Genomic DNA, 16,933 nt, shown 5'->3' on the forward strand with positions numbered 1-16,933 from the left:
GTGTTTGGAGGCACCTAAGGCTTTGCCTACCCAGAAGCAACTCAACAGGGTTACTCCCCGTGAAGCAGCGTTTAAGGTGTCAAAGGTGCCCCAAATCAAATTTGCTGAAGAAAAAGCGGAGGGGCGGGGAGAACTGCGAGGGGGCGGGACGTTGTGGCTTCACTACGGGGCATGCGCAGTGCGGGGCCGAGCCCGGCGCGGCGTGAGGAGGATGATGAAACTCGGAGGAGCGCGGGGAGGGGAGAGGCCGCGCGCCTGCGTAGTGCGGAGGAAGCGGCTGGGAGGGCGGGCCGTCGGCTAATAAGAGGCCGCCTCGAGGGAGGAGCAGCAGCAGCGAGAAGCTCTCCTTTTGCTGTCTGTCGGACGAGCCGGTAGGGCACAGCATGGCCAGCTACAGCGTGGAGGAGCGCGGCTGCCCCAACAGCCTCGGCTACAGGCTGTTCTTCAGTGAGTTCTCCCCCGGGGGAGCCGGGCGGGCTTAGCCGGGGGGGGGGTTGCGGGAGAAGCCCGGGGCGCCCGCGAGCGCGCAGGGTGGGAGATGAATGAAAGAGGGAGGCGAGCGCGCGTGCGTGCGTGTCCCTCGGGAGGGCATTTGTGGGGCAGACAGGCAGCCTAGGAAAAAGCCACAGCCGGGCTCCGTTTGCTCCTCGGCGCCTTCTCCTCCGCTTCTGGAATCGTGTCGTGTAATTGCTTTGATAGACGGCGAGGCTCGATCCTGAATCCTTTCCATGGCGCTCTGCTTTTTGAAAAAGTTTGCCATTGCAATGTCCAACTTGGCGGCGCAGTCAGGGAAAGGGCTTCTCGGCAGCCCCCTGGGATGAGTTTGCGTTTTGCGCCCCTGCAAGCAGCTGGTTATCTGGGACAGAGGCGCTAACGCGGGGCCCTCCCTCGCAGGGTTGTTGTGAGGCGCGTGCGCCAAGGGGTTTGCGGACGCTGCTGCAGTTTCCCCTCGTGGGTAGCCTGGTGCCAGCCCGCTGTGTCAGCGTGAAACGGGCCTGTCCAGAGAGCTTTTATATAGCTCTGCAGGGATTTTTCACAAGAGAGAAGGGGAAGAGATCCCAAATGCACCAGCACTGCCGTCATGCTGCCATGGGAGTTTCCCTGCTTCTCCAAGGCCTAATATTTGGGGTGGGGTGGTGGATTAGGCTTGGCGCATGGGTGTGTGTTCCTGCAATCCCAGTCACCCTTAAATCTAGGGCTGGGATGGGGAACTGGGGTTGGGTGCATCACCCGAATTCAGTGCCCCTCCAAACTCTTGTATACAAACACACCTGTCTTCCCATGTGGACTTTCAGGAATGGCTGCTCCAGCCATGCAATCACAACCTGTAATGCTATTATTATAGAATGGCAATGGAGATTTCCCCACTTCTGTGATTCTTTGCTAAGCCCCAGTTACCAACCCTCACTTTTGACTCCAGAAGGATGCGGTACAGAAAATAGAACAACAAATACATGGAACGTAGCATACAATACATTTAGCTGTGTGAGAAGAGTACTTTTGAAAGCATTTAGCTATTCTGAAGGAGGAGAGAAGATGGGGGAAGGGAAGCAATTGGAAGGAAATGAAAGTGCGAGATACAGCTGCCCTTGGACGCTGTGACAGAGAACTTGATATATGGAGAAAGAGAAAGTCCTTGCCCAAGGTACTAGAATGGGACTGATGCTGTCATAAAAGTTGTGTGTGTGGTGAGGTTTAGGATGACTGGTCTTGGCGTTAACTGCCCATGTAATGCCCTATTAAATGGCTATGGCCTAGTTTGCATGTCACATTAACCATAGTTTGTTTTTAAACTATGGTGTAATGTTAACTGAGCAGCATGCGACTCAGACATTCCTAAGGCAGTCCTTTCTTGCTGCTGTGCCACAAATGAAACAAGCCGGAGTCTGACTTGCTATGTCATCTGACCCAGGTGGTTTGGAGATTACAAAGGTAGCTCACCTGGCTCCATCTACCCTCACCTTTCAGAATAGTTAAGTGTACTTAAGTACTGTACTCTTTGTATATGCTCATAGTTGCTTGCTGGCTTTCCACTGGCTGTTTTGAAATTTCTTGCCTTCCTCGGTGCCCCAATAACTGGCAGGTGAGCTCCTGGTGCGTTGTTCTCCTCTAACCCTCCCCCATTGAGCAAACAGCTGTTGGGTTTAAAGTCTGAACCAGACTGTCAGATATGGGCAGTGAAGGTGGCTGTAAAATGAAAAGCCTCCCGCAGTATAATCCTTTAAGGCGATTTTCATTTCTTCCTGGTAGTGCTCCACCTCAAAACAGCTTCAGTTTTTGCTGCACAAAGAAATGATGATTATCCAAAGTTTTCTTAACTGATGTTCCTGGTAAGCTGAAAAAGCTGAATCATAAAACAGGTCCACTGGGGTGAGAGACTGCCATGCTTTTTACTTGAGGCTCCTAAATCCACACCCAGGCAATATCTTTATTAGGACTAATTAAAATATCAAAGCAGGGCACCAGCCATTTAAAAAGAGGCATTGATGGGAGCAATTTGTGCAGACACTGAGACAAGGTGTGCTAGATCCCATGCCTTGACTGGAGATTCCTTTTTAAGGTAATGCTCCAAGATGCATACTCTTCTAGATTGAGAAATGCAACTTGCAGTTTGTTTCTGGCGACTGCTGGGAAAAACTTTTTCCTAAAGTGACTTAAATACATGAAGGCATCTACCCTGCTGTCATCCATTCTAGTGGAAGCCTGGCTTGACTTGCTGGCAGTTAACCTTGCCTGTTAATCCAGGACAGCCATGAGTCCAAAATTAAATGAGCCTCTGAGTCTAGACATACCTCAGCTAATAAGTTTGGACAAATGGATAGGTCCAGGTAGTGGTGATTTTTCTCATCACAGGCTACCAGGGAACTGGCCACCTTCGAGTCTTAGCAAAGGAGACTCCAGTGACTTAGAGTTGTTGTTTTTTTAAGTCCTGTTGCCCAGTGCCATTTGAACTAGAGGTCTTCTTGCACAACATGTTCTCTGCTGCTGAGCTGTGGCCCTGAACCTACATGCAACTTACTAGGTCCTCTTTTCAGGAGTGCGCAATGCCATAAGGGAGCAAATTTTCCATGGCAAAACTTGTGGGTGGGTAAATATAGCAAACGTGTGCATGGGGGCAATTATTTGGGTCTTTCCCACCCCCGCCAGCTCCCCCAATTAGAGGGAAAGATTCTGCTTGGGTGGAAAGGTGCAGGAAAAGGGTGCAGCGCACATGGCTGCAGTTCTCTCTCCCCTACTCAGTCCATAACACACACATGCACTGTGTTGCTGTGTGCGATAATTTCCTTGGAGAAACGCCATGTAGGTGTGTAGGGGGGTCTAAAAGTAATGGGATTGTGACATCTACTGACATCTATCCAAGTACCCTTATCATTGTGCAATATGATGTGTAGGAAATCATTTTGTTCATCTTTGGAGATATAAGCTAAACCATTTCAGGGCAACTTCATATCAGCCTCAGTTGTCATTTGATAAGGCTGGAGTCCGCTTGCTTGTACAGGTTTTGCTGTTTTCAGAGGCTCCCGTAGTTTGCACTTCAGGGAGAACGCCTTCTGAGATACCTCGTAAAACTGAACGCACTATGCTGGAGCACAGAAGCAGCAGCAAAAAGGGCTAGCCCAAGCCCTGGGCTTGGCTACCTGGCTGTTGCAGGTCACAGTCTACAGGTGTGTCTGACTACTGTGGAAGTGTGCCTTGGAGATTGCATAGGCTATCTGAAGCACTGCCGTTAGCGATGGGAGCTTTAAGCTGTGACGAACCGCTATCACATTTAGTGCTGTCTTCTGAGAAACTAGGGCGGGTAGGAACTCGGCAGCACACTTGCTGTTGCAGTGATTTCATTGGAACAAAACCCAATTGATAGGACTGTGCCAACTTATCTTTGTTTATAGACATTCACATTCTTTAAACTATCTATCCCTGGTACTTTGTCAGCTTTATTTTACTACTGCATGCATTAAAGATAATCAAAAACTTGGACATTTCCTTTGTTTTTCAGAAAACGATAAGGGACAGTACATTTCTCCATTCCATGACATTCCGATACATCCAGATGCTCGCAAGGTAAGGCTCGCGGTCATACTGAGCAGAACTTTGTGGGGATTCACCCTGCAGACTGTATAAAGGTGACCCAGTCACTAGATGTAGAGTTGCTTATTCTTAACAGGGGACAAGCTGTGTGTGTTCAAAGCAACTTCAACCTAATTTCTGATCCATGCTTGACAACTTAAGGTAACTGCCTTGGCTTTATTAACCAATGTTACTTACCGGTAAGTAAAACTTGACACGAAGGGTGGAATAATCTTTAACATAGCATGTGCATGTAAATTAATTTTTGTTCTTAAGTTGTGATGGAGGGGTGCAACTTTCCCTTTACTACCATTGTTCACTAGTCATTAGTGCCTGCTTCAGCCCAGTGCTCACTTTTCTCTTTTCAGCTGTAGAACAGAGGTTCCCAAACTGGTCCACAGACCACCAGTGGTCCACATGCTTCATTTAGGTGCTGTATGGTGTGTCTGTGAAAACACAGTTTAAAACAGCACAGTGCCTTACAATTGGCTAACAAAACAAGAACTGTATATAATTGTACCAAAATTTTAAAGCTCACTGTTAAAGAAACCCAAATTAGTTAGCAGCAATCAGAGCAGCGTTAACAAGAAAAACACTGTAAACTATTTTGCATGAATGACCCTGTGGTTTTTCTCTCTGTGTGTGCGCAACCAGCTTAGTTTATAAAACAGTAGAATGGAAATCTAATCTCGTTGACAGTGCCTTAGAGTAAAAGCCAAGCTCTGAGGGGTCAAAAGGAATAGCAAGGTTGAAAACTAGAACTGAAAGGAGAACTTACGTTTAAGCAGAATCTTGGCTAATTTTAGGCATGTACAAATCGGATAACTAATGGCCACTGTGAATGGTGCTCTTGGGCACAATTTACCCCTCATGTGGCAAGCAATAACTCTTGCAACAGAAAGAATGGGATTTGGCTGTCACTTGATGCATGGTATCCCTTGTTCACTATATTCCATCTTCAGTTATAAGTGCTCAAATACAGCTGAAAACAACCCCGCAAATTCAGCCACCGCCATCAGTGGAGCAAGGAGTAGAGGCAGGGGCTTCATGTGGGGTTTTTTAAGAATCCACCTGTGGCAGCAGAACGGACTTTGTGCGCAATGAGACCCTGCCTATTTGAAGGTGCCATGTCCCTTGCTTATCTGTTCGAGACACAGGTATAAAAGTTAATAAGAACAGGCAGACATTTTATTGTCCCAGAAGCTAAACAATACAATGCAGTACTGATTCTCAGACTTCGCTTCTCTTTGTTTTTATTGCAGGGATGGCTCTCCTCGTTATTCTCCTGGGTTCTCCACAGCTTCAGTAGCAGCCCAGATAGGGAGTCCAGTTTAGGGCAAAAGGTTACATTACCCAGTCTTGTCTACAGCTCTTGCTCCTAATCCTCGTATTCTTAAGATCTTGAGAGGATTGGAGAGGTTCTAAATTTATCAGCACCTGGGCTGTTGCCCTCGTCGTATTTTAAATGTATATGGCCTCGTTGTACCTTTCCGTGCTAGCCAGGGCATGGCAAACTGGAATGCTGCTTATGTTTATGTATGAAAAGGGTGAGGGGCTCTCTTTGCCTCAGGAAATAGCTACAGAACTGTCTGGGCTTCTGTCATAAATACATCCATTATTTTAATATACTTGCAGGCTGGTTTGTAATTTATATGGGCTGCATCCAGAGCAGTACCAGTGGCGTTTTGCTGATGCGGTTGTGCTTCTGTTTCCTTTCCTCCCCCCTGCGCACTCCACAAAACATTCCCCAAAGGGTCCTTCAAGCCTCTGGAGCTGATTTTGAGAGCTGCAGGGGACAGGAAGGGAAAGTTGTATTACACTAGTACAAATCTCTTGTGTTAGGGGAACAGGAGCCTTGGATACTGCCTCAAGGCTCCAGGGTGGTTCCAATCCACTTGACTCTTGCCTGCATAATTTTTAGCACATTTAATTCTGTTTTCTTAAGAAGCTATTTTTCCTTCTGAAGGAAGAAGGGATGTCCCTTCCCACCTCGTTCTCAAAGTAGGCTGTTGATAAAAGTGAAGCCAATTCACTCTTCAAACGATGTTAGGAAACTGAAGTCTGATTAGATAATTTTCTGAGATGCGAGCTAGGTATTTGTGGGGGAGATGTGTTTACCTAATTAAGGCTTTTAGTCCAGAATGCCACATACTTAAGAGTAACCCCCATTGTGCTTCTGAGTAGACCTGTATAGGATTTGCAGTGCGAGGTTCCTTTGCAGGTCTCAAAATGCCTGTCGGAATTCTAGCTTTAAAAAAAGGCACATTTGAAATAATTGTTGCGAGAAGTGTCCCTGATACTTCATGCCAGCCAGGTTGCTCATTCCTGTATTCAATGGATAATCCTAAATGATGTTATACTTTCTTCTGCCAGGGTGGAATTTGCTCTTCTGCGGCTGCTATGTAAATGCAGTTTATTTTTAAAAAATTAAAAGAAAGTCTGGACGTGTAAAATCTTAACCTGCAGTTGAAAGCAAAATGCATTAGCATGATAGTGATCTTCAATCATTGAACTTTTGATTGTGTTCTTGCATCTGTGCAATAGTCTCTTGCATAATGGTCTCCATTAAATATCAAGTTATGCAACGAAATACCAGGTGGTTGGTCTTTTTTGCTTCCATTATGGATCGAAAGCGTCAAAAGACAAAATTGTCTCCCCTACTGATGAACGCATGAAAGCTATATAGTTTTCACCCCATTCCTTTATTGCAGCCCTGGGGAGGGGGGGATTACTTGAATCCCGATGGCTTTGCTATTTTTACTTAAGATCTATTATCTAGACAGTTATATTTTTAATAAACAAAAGTTCAATTCTAGATTTACATGGATATGGTATATACCTCTCTGGTTTCTTATTCTTTTCAGGATGTGTTCAACATGGTTGTGGAAATACCTCGATGGACCAATGCTAAGATGGAGGTAATGGCATTCTATATTTGGAAAGCTGTAGTTCCTGGCTTGGTGGCTGCCTCTTCATTAAAATCAGCTTATCCGTGAAAGATGAAGCCAATCTGCGTCAGCATCTCTGAAATTTGAAATTTCCTGATTAGTTAGTAGTAAAGAAATGGGCAGCTATTCTAAATCTGCAGGACTGTGCACACAATTCGTGAGCAAGCCCTATTGGACTTCTGAGTTTTCATGGTTGCTGTCAATTTGGATATTTAATTTACCGTATTTTTTGCTCTATAGGACGCACCAGACGATAAGACGCACCTAGTTTTGGGGGGAGGAAAACAAGAAAAAAAGATTTTGGATCCCAGAAGCCAGAACAGCAAGAGGGATCTGGCTTCTGGGATACTGTGTGGCTGTTCTGGCTTCTGGGATAATGCACCAAGGCTCTTCAGGGCAGCGGGATGAAGGCTCCCCCTGCCCGGAAGAGGCTAAGGCAGAAGCCAGGACAGGCACGTTGCTGAAGGGGCGCTGCGCTGTTCTCCCTCTCTGCGCAGCACCTCTCCTGCGAAGGAGGCGCCCCTTCAAGCGAAGCTGGAGAAGGAACAAAAGAAGTCCCTTCCGGCTTCCAGGACAGGCGCCTCGCTGAAGGGACGCTGCGCAGATAAGGAGAGCTGCGCAGCACCCCTTCAGCGAAGTGAGAGGAGGAACAGAAGGGGCTCCGTTCCTCCTCCCACTTTGCTGAAGGGGTGCTGCACAGCTTTACCTCTCTGCGCGGTGCCATTCACTCCATAAGACGCACCCACATTTCCCCTTACTTTATAGGAGGAAAAAAGTGCGTCTTATGGAGCGAAAAATACGGTACTTTGAAAATGTGAATTGAAGCACCTTTAGGGAAAATACCGTCCTAAAATTGGATTGCTTGCACATTCTTCTGTTAATACTAAACTTAAACTAATTCTGTTTCAGATTGCAACCAAAGATCCTCTAAACCCAATTAAGCAGGATGTGAAGAAAGGAAAACTACGTTATGTCGCTAATGTCTTTCCCCACAAGGGATACATCTGGAATTATGGTGCTATTCCACAGGTATTTGTCTAGCTTTCTTTATTTACATAGGTCTTTTAATTGCTGAGCATAAATGTTCATTAGGCTGCCCCTGGAAGTGCTGTTTTTCCGTGCAAACATTTTAGCAAAGCAACATTATAGCAAGAGCAAAACACTAATGAGGAGGAACGTGTAACTATTGCATGGACAACGGGATGGCAAAATCTCAGGAGAAAAGTGAGTACAGTCTATGTTGTAAACAAGGAAGCTGATTGTGCTGCAACTGAATCAGTTAGCTTTGCAGATCACAATTCACATACCAGGGTCATCTTGAAAGGTACACAAGCAACCCCTCAATTTACGTAGGTGTTGCATTTCAACACACACCGCACGTTTAAATGAAATTGTGTGTATTTGAAACACAATCAAAAAAGCTTGCAAAGACCCCATTTTGGGGCCACTTCCAGGTTTGGCACAATGTGAGCATGTGTGATCGTGCACATATCAGACATACCTGAAACGGTCGCTGCCTGTATTAAACCCTGGAAAAGCCTGCACAAGTCACAGGGGATAATGAATGCATATGGCTAAGACTTTAGAAACATGGCATTCCAGTGCACTAATCAGACTTTTTAAGAAGAAGAAAGTGAGAGCTTGCTATGGAAGCTGTGCTGTTATAGTTTTATCTCTGTAATACTAACTCTCTTTTCCCTACTTCAGCTAATTCAATTCCAATACTTGTTTTCTAGCTGGCATCAGTCCCTCCCTTTGGTCAGTTTGTTGTACCTCACTGATCAATCCTCTATTTCATGTGGTACAGAGGCGACGACATACTGTCAGACACTTCCTCCCGCTCCAGTTGGCATTGTGGTTACGGTTCTAACCACCTTTTCTGAATTAGACTTCAGACCTGTCCTACTCTGAGTTCCCTCTGACCACAGAACTACTCAGACTTCCTCTGCCCAATCATGTATTCTTGTCTTCAATAATTTCGAAGATTTTTATTTTTTAATCTTAAACATGTATTGAGGTAACTCCTACTTTCCAAATTGGCAGCATTTGTTCCAGCTAAACTTTAGATGGCCAGCATAAGGGATGCCAAGGCATCATTATGTAAACTGTTCCGGAGCCCTGCGCTTGCCGGGGTTTTAATAACTCAGCTTCTGACCTGGAAGGAAGTTAGGTCAATTTCTATTAAAGCAGTCTGAATGGCAACTTCCCTCTGGCATGTGTTATCAACACATCCATATTTCTGTGTAAGGTAGCTAAATGCACGCACGTGGAAGTCTTTTCGACTTGAATTTATGCGAGCGTGTTCTGGTTAATGCAACAAATCTAACAGCAAGTTGAGGTTTCGTAACTAGATCTAAAAATTTCCCTGCTCCTTTCATATGCAGGAAAATGCAGTGCTTTGTGGATTTGGTAAAGCGTCAAACAAATGGCCTAGATCCAGCTAGGAAAAGCAGACTCCTTCCTCTGATTCCTGAATTTTCTTGTAAGAAATATATCACAACCGCCAGCCATACCCTTGTGGCTGTCAATGGACTAAGTTGGCTGCCTAAAGAGCATTTCAAGAGAAAATACTTTAAAAGACGTAAAACTCCAAATGCCGTATAAGCAGCCCATTAGCAAAGTAACTTTATGTGTGCTACATATAGCCTCTTCTTCTTTTTAAAGACATGGGAAGACCCAGAGCATAAAGATGAAAATACCGGCTGCTGTGGAGATAATGATCCAATTGACGTTTGCGAAATTGGAAGCAAGGTAACGTGTTTTTTGAAGTTGTGGTGGTCTGCATTTAGAGCTATAAACTGTTGTTTCAATCTCTCTCTTTTTGTCCACCTTGGTGAAACTTTGCACCTGTATGTCTTGCTGAACTGGACTTTTCAGCTAGTTGCCCTGTGCAAACTTGGGCATTATAATTTTGCATCATGGCATGGTAAGGTTGCAATGAGTTTAAATCAGCGGTAGGTAAACTTGTTCTGCGTATACAACCGTACTGGAAATGTATTAAGGGCTTGTTAAAGTGGGTCTGTTTGCTTCAACTGATTTAATACAGCGTTCATAATGGATTCTAGAATGTATGTGTTTTGGTAGCAGAAACAGAGTCCTATGGTACTATAAAACAGAATTATTGTGGCATAAGCTTAAATGGACTACAACTTACTTAGTCAGATGCAGGAAATGCTCTTCTCATCTGGAACATATGCCTGCATTGCTATGCAGAGAAAAGTTTGTAAAGAGTGAGGCTAAAATAAATGCCAAGGCTTACATTTCTACACGGACTCTAAATACTATTTAATAGATGCCAAGATAAGTTAGACTCATTCTACGGTATTGTCTTAAAACCGTTACCCCTGAGTTAGCCCTCGAAAAAGTTTGATACAATGATAATTAATATCATGACATGTGAAACATCAGACTTTTTTATCTCCCTTATTCTCAGTCTCTCTACAAACATCTGTAGTTATACCTTTAATCTGAAAATAAAAATAAGAAAGATGAGCTCTTTGGGAAAACTTTACACCAACTCACAAATACGTTGGTTGGTGAGTGTTTGTCTCTGGTTTAGGCAGAATAAGTGGTTCAGGCCTATTGCTGAGCAATCGGTGAGAGATACTACAAGTACTTAACAGTTACAGCTTATTTGAATCGTTTGTTCAATCTTTCCATCTTATTAATGAGGAACATCTACTCAATCAGGTGTGCAGCAGAGGAGAAATAATTAAAGTGAAAGTGCTGGGTGTTCTGGCATTGATTGATGAGTCTGAAACAGACTGGAAGGTCATTGCAATCAACACTGAAGACCCTGATGCTGCTAAATTGAACAGTAAGTAGCACTGAAGTGATCAGAACTTTTCTTCCTCTCCCTTCAAATGCCCAGCAAAGAAAGGTGAGGTCTGTGTAGAGCACAGGTAATATGATGCTGTTTATGTCTCGAGAACAATGTATTCCCAGATCCATGGAATATGTAGCAGATTGTTAACAAACCTTTAGCAGGACGCTAACATCACTACTGCACAAATCTCATGGATGGATGGATGGTAATAATGGTCATCCTTCTTGCCTTGAAGGGACTGAAGTCTTGAGTAAATCAAAGTTTTGTAGGTTCCACTTCATTTAGAAGAGGTGAAACTTATACTACTGGTAATGGCATGAGCAATAAATATTGTTGTTTTTTTCTAAGTTGCTTTGAGTTTCCTGGGGCAAAAAAAAAAGACTAATAAATTTAGTAATAGTAATGAGAGTGTGTTAAGTGCCAGAAACAACAGTTGCTTTGTTTACAGAAGGAAGTGCAAGCAATGTATTGAGACTTTGCTATGTGGAGTTTATCTGTAGCTTGGAGACCCAGTTACAAAGAGCAGGAAGATTTCTCCCGTGGTGTAGTTGGAGTCTGTGCCTAGATGGAGCCTAAGGTGTGGTCAGAACTTCATAAGTCGGCATATTTTATGAGTCATGGATAGGAAAACTGCCAGGTCTCGGTGTTTACACAAGAAATAGTACCTTTCTAAAACACCAGCCTGGCTTTGAATTATTCTTCACTGCATGTGATTTCCCCTCGACTTTCTACACACCAGTTAAGGCAATGGGTTGGTTTTTTTTTAGTTTGGTGGGAGTTCTTAGATTCACCTCTTCCCTGTATAGGGGTGGATTTCTAGTGGGGTTGCCAACTTTGCCCTTGCAACAAGAGTCCACTGAGAAAGATAAGAATAATGCTGTGCTAAGTTGTAGATCTTGTCTGTGGTTCAGAAAAAAAAGGACCCGTGCAAAGTGATAGGTTCTATCTATCTAGGTTCTTGTATCTGTTTGCAGGCTCTCGGCAAACCTTTAATCCACGTTAGAACAATTGCAACTAAGCAGGAGAATGGATATGGTGGCAAGGTTGAGGGGTAAAGCATGTTCTTGAATCTAAGGCATGTCCTTTTAGTGTCCTGTTACTAATACTCGTAACTGGGTTCTGAAGGCATGGTTCTTATTTTTATTTATAAGATATTAATGATGTCAGGACGTTGAAGCCTGGCTATTTAGAAGCGACGGTGGACTGGTTTAGAAGATACAAAGTACCTGACGGGAAGCCGGAAAACCAGTTTGCATTCAATGGAGAATATAAAGACAAGGTATGTTTGCATCTTGATGGATAGCCGTCAATGTCTGAAAAGAATGCCTAGCCTCTTTCACAGTAAAATCACGTACCCTGTCAGCTCCAACTCCTTTTCGGTAATTGACAATATCATGGGGAGCCAGAGTTCTTCATGCTTCATTCTGTGGGGAAAGTAGCTCCTGATGAGTGCTTCATTTCCTTTAGCTGGAAGTTAAAAACCTATTAAACAGACAAATGTACATACAGTGGTACCTCGGGTTACATATGCTTCAGGTTACAGACTCTGCTAAACCAGAAATAGTGCTTCAGGTTAAGAACTTTGCTTCAGGATGAGAACAGAAATCGTGCTCTGGTGGCGCAGCGGCAGCAGGAGGCCCCATTAGCAAAGTGGTGCTTCAGGTTAAGAACAGTTTCTCTCTCTCTCTCTCTCTCTCTCTCTCTCTCTCTCACACACACACACACACACACACACACACACACACACTTGTAACAGCTCAGCCAGTCTCTCATTGAAAGACATAGGCAAAGTGCTTTTAATTCCCTTTCTCATCTATTAGGCTGTATATTTATTGCTTGATAAACCTTGACTGTTCATTTCTTGTTTTTCTCTTTTCACTGAAGACTGTTGTGGCTCAACAAGCACATTTATTTATATTTCTCTGTCCTGCCACTTGGTTAAAGGTGAAGCTGCAGCATTTATCTTCTTCTTTTAACATTTCTATGTTCAAATCAATACACTGATAAGCAGTAGTGAGCAGTGGATTGGCTGAGGGAGTCAGTCAAAACCTCTGCTGCTGTTCATGCCAAGTTGGAAAAGCCCTTTGTCTGTGTCTTACCATTGCAAAACTTTGGCTGGCCCTCCATCCTATGCCATTTCAAAGTACAGCCCTTGTTAAAAACTAGTTGCCACCCAGAAATGTGCCACTTCAACATTATTTTTTAAAAGGAGATGCATTGTTTCCGTGTTTCTTGAGAATGCAGCACATAATGAAATGGACAGATTAATACTAGAATGCCATTGACAAGCTAGGATGGGACATATTGCAGGCTTGTGCAGTTACTGCCTAGATTTTATCTTGACTAGGGAAGTACTTGTTGCATTAAACACAAGGCATTGTTGCATTGCAGATATTGAGAAGAGTCACTGAATTTGTTCTGTTCTCTGTTTCGTAGGACTTTTCAATTAAGATTATCGGAGACACCCATGATTACTGGAAGGCTCTAGTAAATAACAAAACAGGTGGAGAAATTTGCTGGTAAGTTGTTGCCCTTCTCCTTCCAGTCTTGGGCTTTTAAAGAGATGGAATTAAATGAGAGGGACTATCATACAGCTCACACGACGCCTAAAAATGTTGCTGTTAGCACTTGCACTCCTAACGCAGGCATCATTTTGAAATATGTCAGGGTTAAGAATGTATTTCAGTATTTTCATATTGAATAAATATGCTTGGAGTGAAAATGTGGCTACTTCTATAACTGAACTTTCTCTTCTAGCACAAATACAACTTTGCCAGACAGCCCTTGCCATTGTGATCAAACTTCTGCGGGGGCTACTGTGGGAGAGGTAAGCAGATCTATTTAATTTCTATGCCCAGGACATGGAAGGACACTCTTCTAATGTGCATGGCTGTGTGCATTTCATGCAAAGGTGGAAAAGCTGCCAAGTGTGGTATTGGCTGTAGAACTCAGCATCTTAGAAATCTTTCTATTCAACTTCTTTAAAAGAAGATGGCTGTCTGGGTGGGCAAAAAAGTACCTGGCAAAATCTGTCATGGTCCGAAGGTGGCTCCTTCCATGTCCCAAATAGTTCATTTACCTATATCTTCGTGAACAAGGGATGCACATTAACCAGGCTTGCTTTCTGCCTTCTACATGGTGCAGAACTCTGGTGTTGTGTATATTTTGTTTATGTAAAGCACAGCCTACACCCAGTTCTGAATGTTGTGCATCTTCTGCTCCTGGGATGGTGACTCCTATTGCACAGCCATCATTTTGAGAGAAGAGGCTGTCTAATCTGATTAGTAGTGCAGCCTGTGCCTGTTAGTGATTACCTGGATAATTGTAAAAAATGCTAATACTATTTCCAGGTCCCACCCTCCCATATGTTTCAGTAATACCGCTTCATTGACACCATGGGCAGAAATATCCTCCTAAATCCATGTTTTGTAAATGATGGGAAGCCCTCATAAGAACGTCCATGCACGTGCAAGTGCTAGGAGAGGCATGGCTTCCTTCACTAGCCCTAAGGCTGTATCAGCTTCTGTTTTTTTCTTTTACTGTGCAAAGAGAGCACACTGTACTTCCACCCCCCTCCTCTCCCCCCACATAGGCCTACATTTTCTACTCTTCCTCCCTTCCTTCTCTGCTCTCATGCAAGGAATAGAAAGCTGTCACTGTGAACCGTGATGCCTCCCCCTGCTCTTTAGTTGATCATCTGGGGAGATGCAAGGATGCTGCCTAGTATAATGACCGAAAATGCACATTCTAATGAATTTGGTTAAATGTGAGTGCAAAATAGCTCATTGATTCTGGTTGAGGTTGGTCTGCAGCAACTGCAGAATGCCAGCTCCACATCAGAATGCCAGCACTTGGTTCTAGGACACATGAAAGGGTTATCTTTTTAGTCTCAAGTTCCAGCTCCTCAGATATATAATTTTACTGGGAGGATCAGAAGTTACTGTTTTTCATCCAGTTAGTACCAGAAGGGGCAATAACTGTATGGCATTTAATTTATTACAATTATTGCATTTATTTGCAGAATCTTATGTACTGATGTGAAAGAGAAACTGAGTTTTTAAATTTAGCAGAAATCCTGGGTTTAATGCTCTCTTTTCCCCCCTAGGCACCTGCCTGCGGACCTGCCAATCCAATACCACCCGAAGGTAACTTTAATTCAGAGTGAATTTGAGAAGAGTGTGTGTGTGTGTGTTCTTGAAGAGTGGGAACCATCAGTTAAGAGCTCTCATTCTGCATCCTCACCTGTATGGCACTGACCTTTACATTTAAACTACTACCCTATTAGAGCTAAATATCTTGTTTGCAAGACTTGGACTAGGGAAAGCCAACAATTCAGTATTAGAGCTCCTGCATTCTTTATCATTTGTGTAGCACTTCTGACAAGTGATTATGCAGTGCCTTAGGTGTCTGTAAAACTGCACTTGTCTGAAAAATCTGTTGATGCTTACAGGAGGTCTAACATCAATATTTGACAACCCTCACTTTATGACCCAGTTTCCCAGGAATTACATCCAGTGCAACTTTTCTCTTCATGTTCTGAGTTACCAGTAAATGTTGAAGGGCTGTCTTTCTAGTATGCAAATGGTCCAGTGTAAGCTCAAGACAGTTCCAGGTGCAATGCTTGCAGCAGTCCTTCTAGCAAAATCCCTGGTACCTGTCCACTTGCCAGTACAAAGGACACAAGCATTTGTTTGCCTGCTCTCTAGCTGCTTCTAAAACATCCAGTTTTAAGAACAAAAGCCAGGATAAATTATATGGAAATTAGCACTGAATACCCGGTATGCACGAAGTTTGCTTCACATTTTGAAATGATGATTTGCAATGCCTTATAAAGAATTTTTGCCAAGTTACTTTATGAGGCTAAAGTTTTTGTCTCCTTTCTCCATTTCTTTGCCTTTAAAACCCAGTGGACAGGTGGTACTTCTATGAGAAGTGACCGAAGCAGATGCTGCCGTAGTTGCTACCACAACACCAGGAAACACTTGTGCACAACTAGATGAGAACCGAGAACTTCGATTTCAAGAGCAGTCCTGTTTTGAAACATGTAAAATAGTTTCTGATGATGTAACAGATTTTGTGCTTGGAATATATGCTCGAAATACATCGAGATCCTAGCATCGGAGCAGTTCTTGTGTAAAACATCAGCCTGACAGTCTTCAAAATCTACTTGCACATCATGGCAAATCACTGTTGCATAACCCAGTTGTGTGTAGATACCCGCTTTCGTTGCTTATGAAGAATTTTTGCTGAAGCTCATTCTGAAGTCTTGTCTCCTTCATGTTCTTTTGAAATCTCATGTGATCGTGAAGAGAGAAGCGTGCGTAATGGAAGATGGAGGAAAAAGTAAAAAGAAGTGTTGGATTTTGAAACCCCTCCCCCCCCACTCCTTCTGTTTTAAAAACAGCAACATTATTGTGGAAGTCGGAGATGCCTCTCCCTGTCACTAACCTTACCAGCTTGAGATGAGGCGGAAGTACAACACTTTTCAAGCAATCCTTGTGTTAGCTATAGCTGGTTTGGTAGCTCTGATGACTAAGTGTAGTCTAACCCTCCCATCTCACAATAAATTATGGCCGCAACTTCCTCACTGCAGTGCTTGGTAGGTAGAGCTGCCATTGACAGGTTGAAGGGAGGGATAATGACACCCACTACTTGCCATTTCCTAGTTGGTGGGCATGCTGCATGCCTCCTTGCCTGTCCTTTGTTCACTGCCCCCATCATCCATACTACACTAATACAGATATGTCAGGAACATATCTTTCAGGTTGTGGCACTGGCAAAAACAGAGTAGACATGTAGGCCGGGAATTCTGCATAGCACTGCCCGGCTGCCGCCCCCCCACTGGATCCTGTGGCGACTGGGGGGTGGGTAGCCTAGCAGCATTAATGCTGAGGAGTTTCTGGCCTGTGCACCTATGCTCTTAACACTGAATATGCACAGGGTGAGAGTGGGGCTGCCATAATTTGGATGGCAGTGCTGGCAGGTTTACATGTATCACACAGGCCCCCAGCTAAGCTACATTTGTTGGCAGCAGTAGACTGGCATATTCTACTTGGTAGTAAAAAGGATGATCTGGAAAGCTCACTTAATG

The 16,933-nt window shown here is 43.9% G+C and overlaps 1 protein-coding gene across 4 annotated transcripts; it reads left to right on the forward strand.

The window, feature by feature from the left end:
• Window positions 1-175: 175 nt before the first annotated feature.
• Window positions 176-16,098, forward strand: PPA1 (inorganic pyrophosphatase 1). 4 transcript variants are annotated; one of them, XM_083740788.1, is made up of 12 exons: window positions 255-447; window positions 3,998-4,062; window positions 5,331-5,411; window positions 6,933-6,986; window positions 7,926-8,045; window positions 9,681-9,767; window positions 10,707-10,833; window positions 11,994-12,121; window positions 13,279-13,361; window positions 13,600-13,669; window positions 14,948-14,987; window positions 15,750-16,098. In XM_083740788.1, exons 1-12 carry the CDS (start codon window positions 384-386, stop codon window positions 15,776-15,778), a joined length of 948 nt encoding a protein of 315 aa, XP_083596914.1. In that variant the 5' UTR covers window positions 255-383; the 3' UTR covers window positions 15,779-16,098. The 4 variants fall into 4 exon arrangements, with proteins under 4 accessions (XP_083596915.1, XP_083596914.1, XP_083596916.1 ...); XM_083740790.1 differs by having other exon boundaries at window positions 275-447; window positions 5,331-5,948; window positions 6,017-6,986; XM_083740789.1 differs by lacking the exon at window positions 5,331-5,411 and having other exon boundaries at window positions 176-447.
• The last annotated feature ends 835 nt before the right edge of the window (window positions 16,099-16,933 follow it).

The sequence above is a fragment of the Podarcis gaigeae genome (assembly GCF_964106915.1).
Source record: "Podarcis gaigeae genome assembly, chromosome: 5".
Lineage (NCBI taxonomy): Eukaryota > Metazoa > Chordata > Lepidosauria > Squamata > Lacertidae > Podarcis > Podarcis gaigeae.

Coding starts and splice junctions, on each gene's coding strand:
- PPA1 (XM_083740788.1), top strand. CDS start 384: ATGGCCAGCTACAGCGTGGAGGAGCGCGGCTGCCCCAACAGCCTCGGC. Junction 5,412..6,932: donor AGTCCAGTTTAGGGCAAAAG/GTTACATTACCC, acceptor TATTCTTTTCAG/GATGTGTTCAACATGGTTGT. Junction 12,122..13,278: donor ATGGAGAATATAAAGACAAG/GTATGTTTGCAT, acceptor TCTGTTTCGTAG/GACTTTTCAATTAAGATTAT.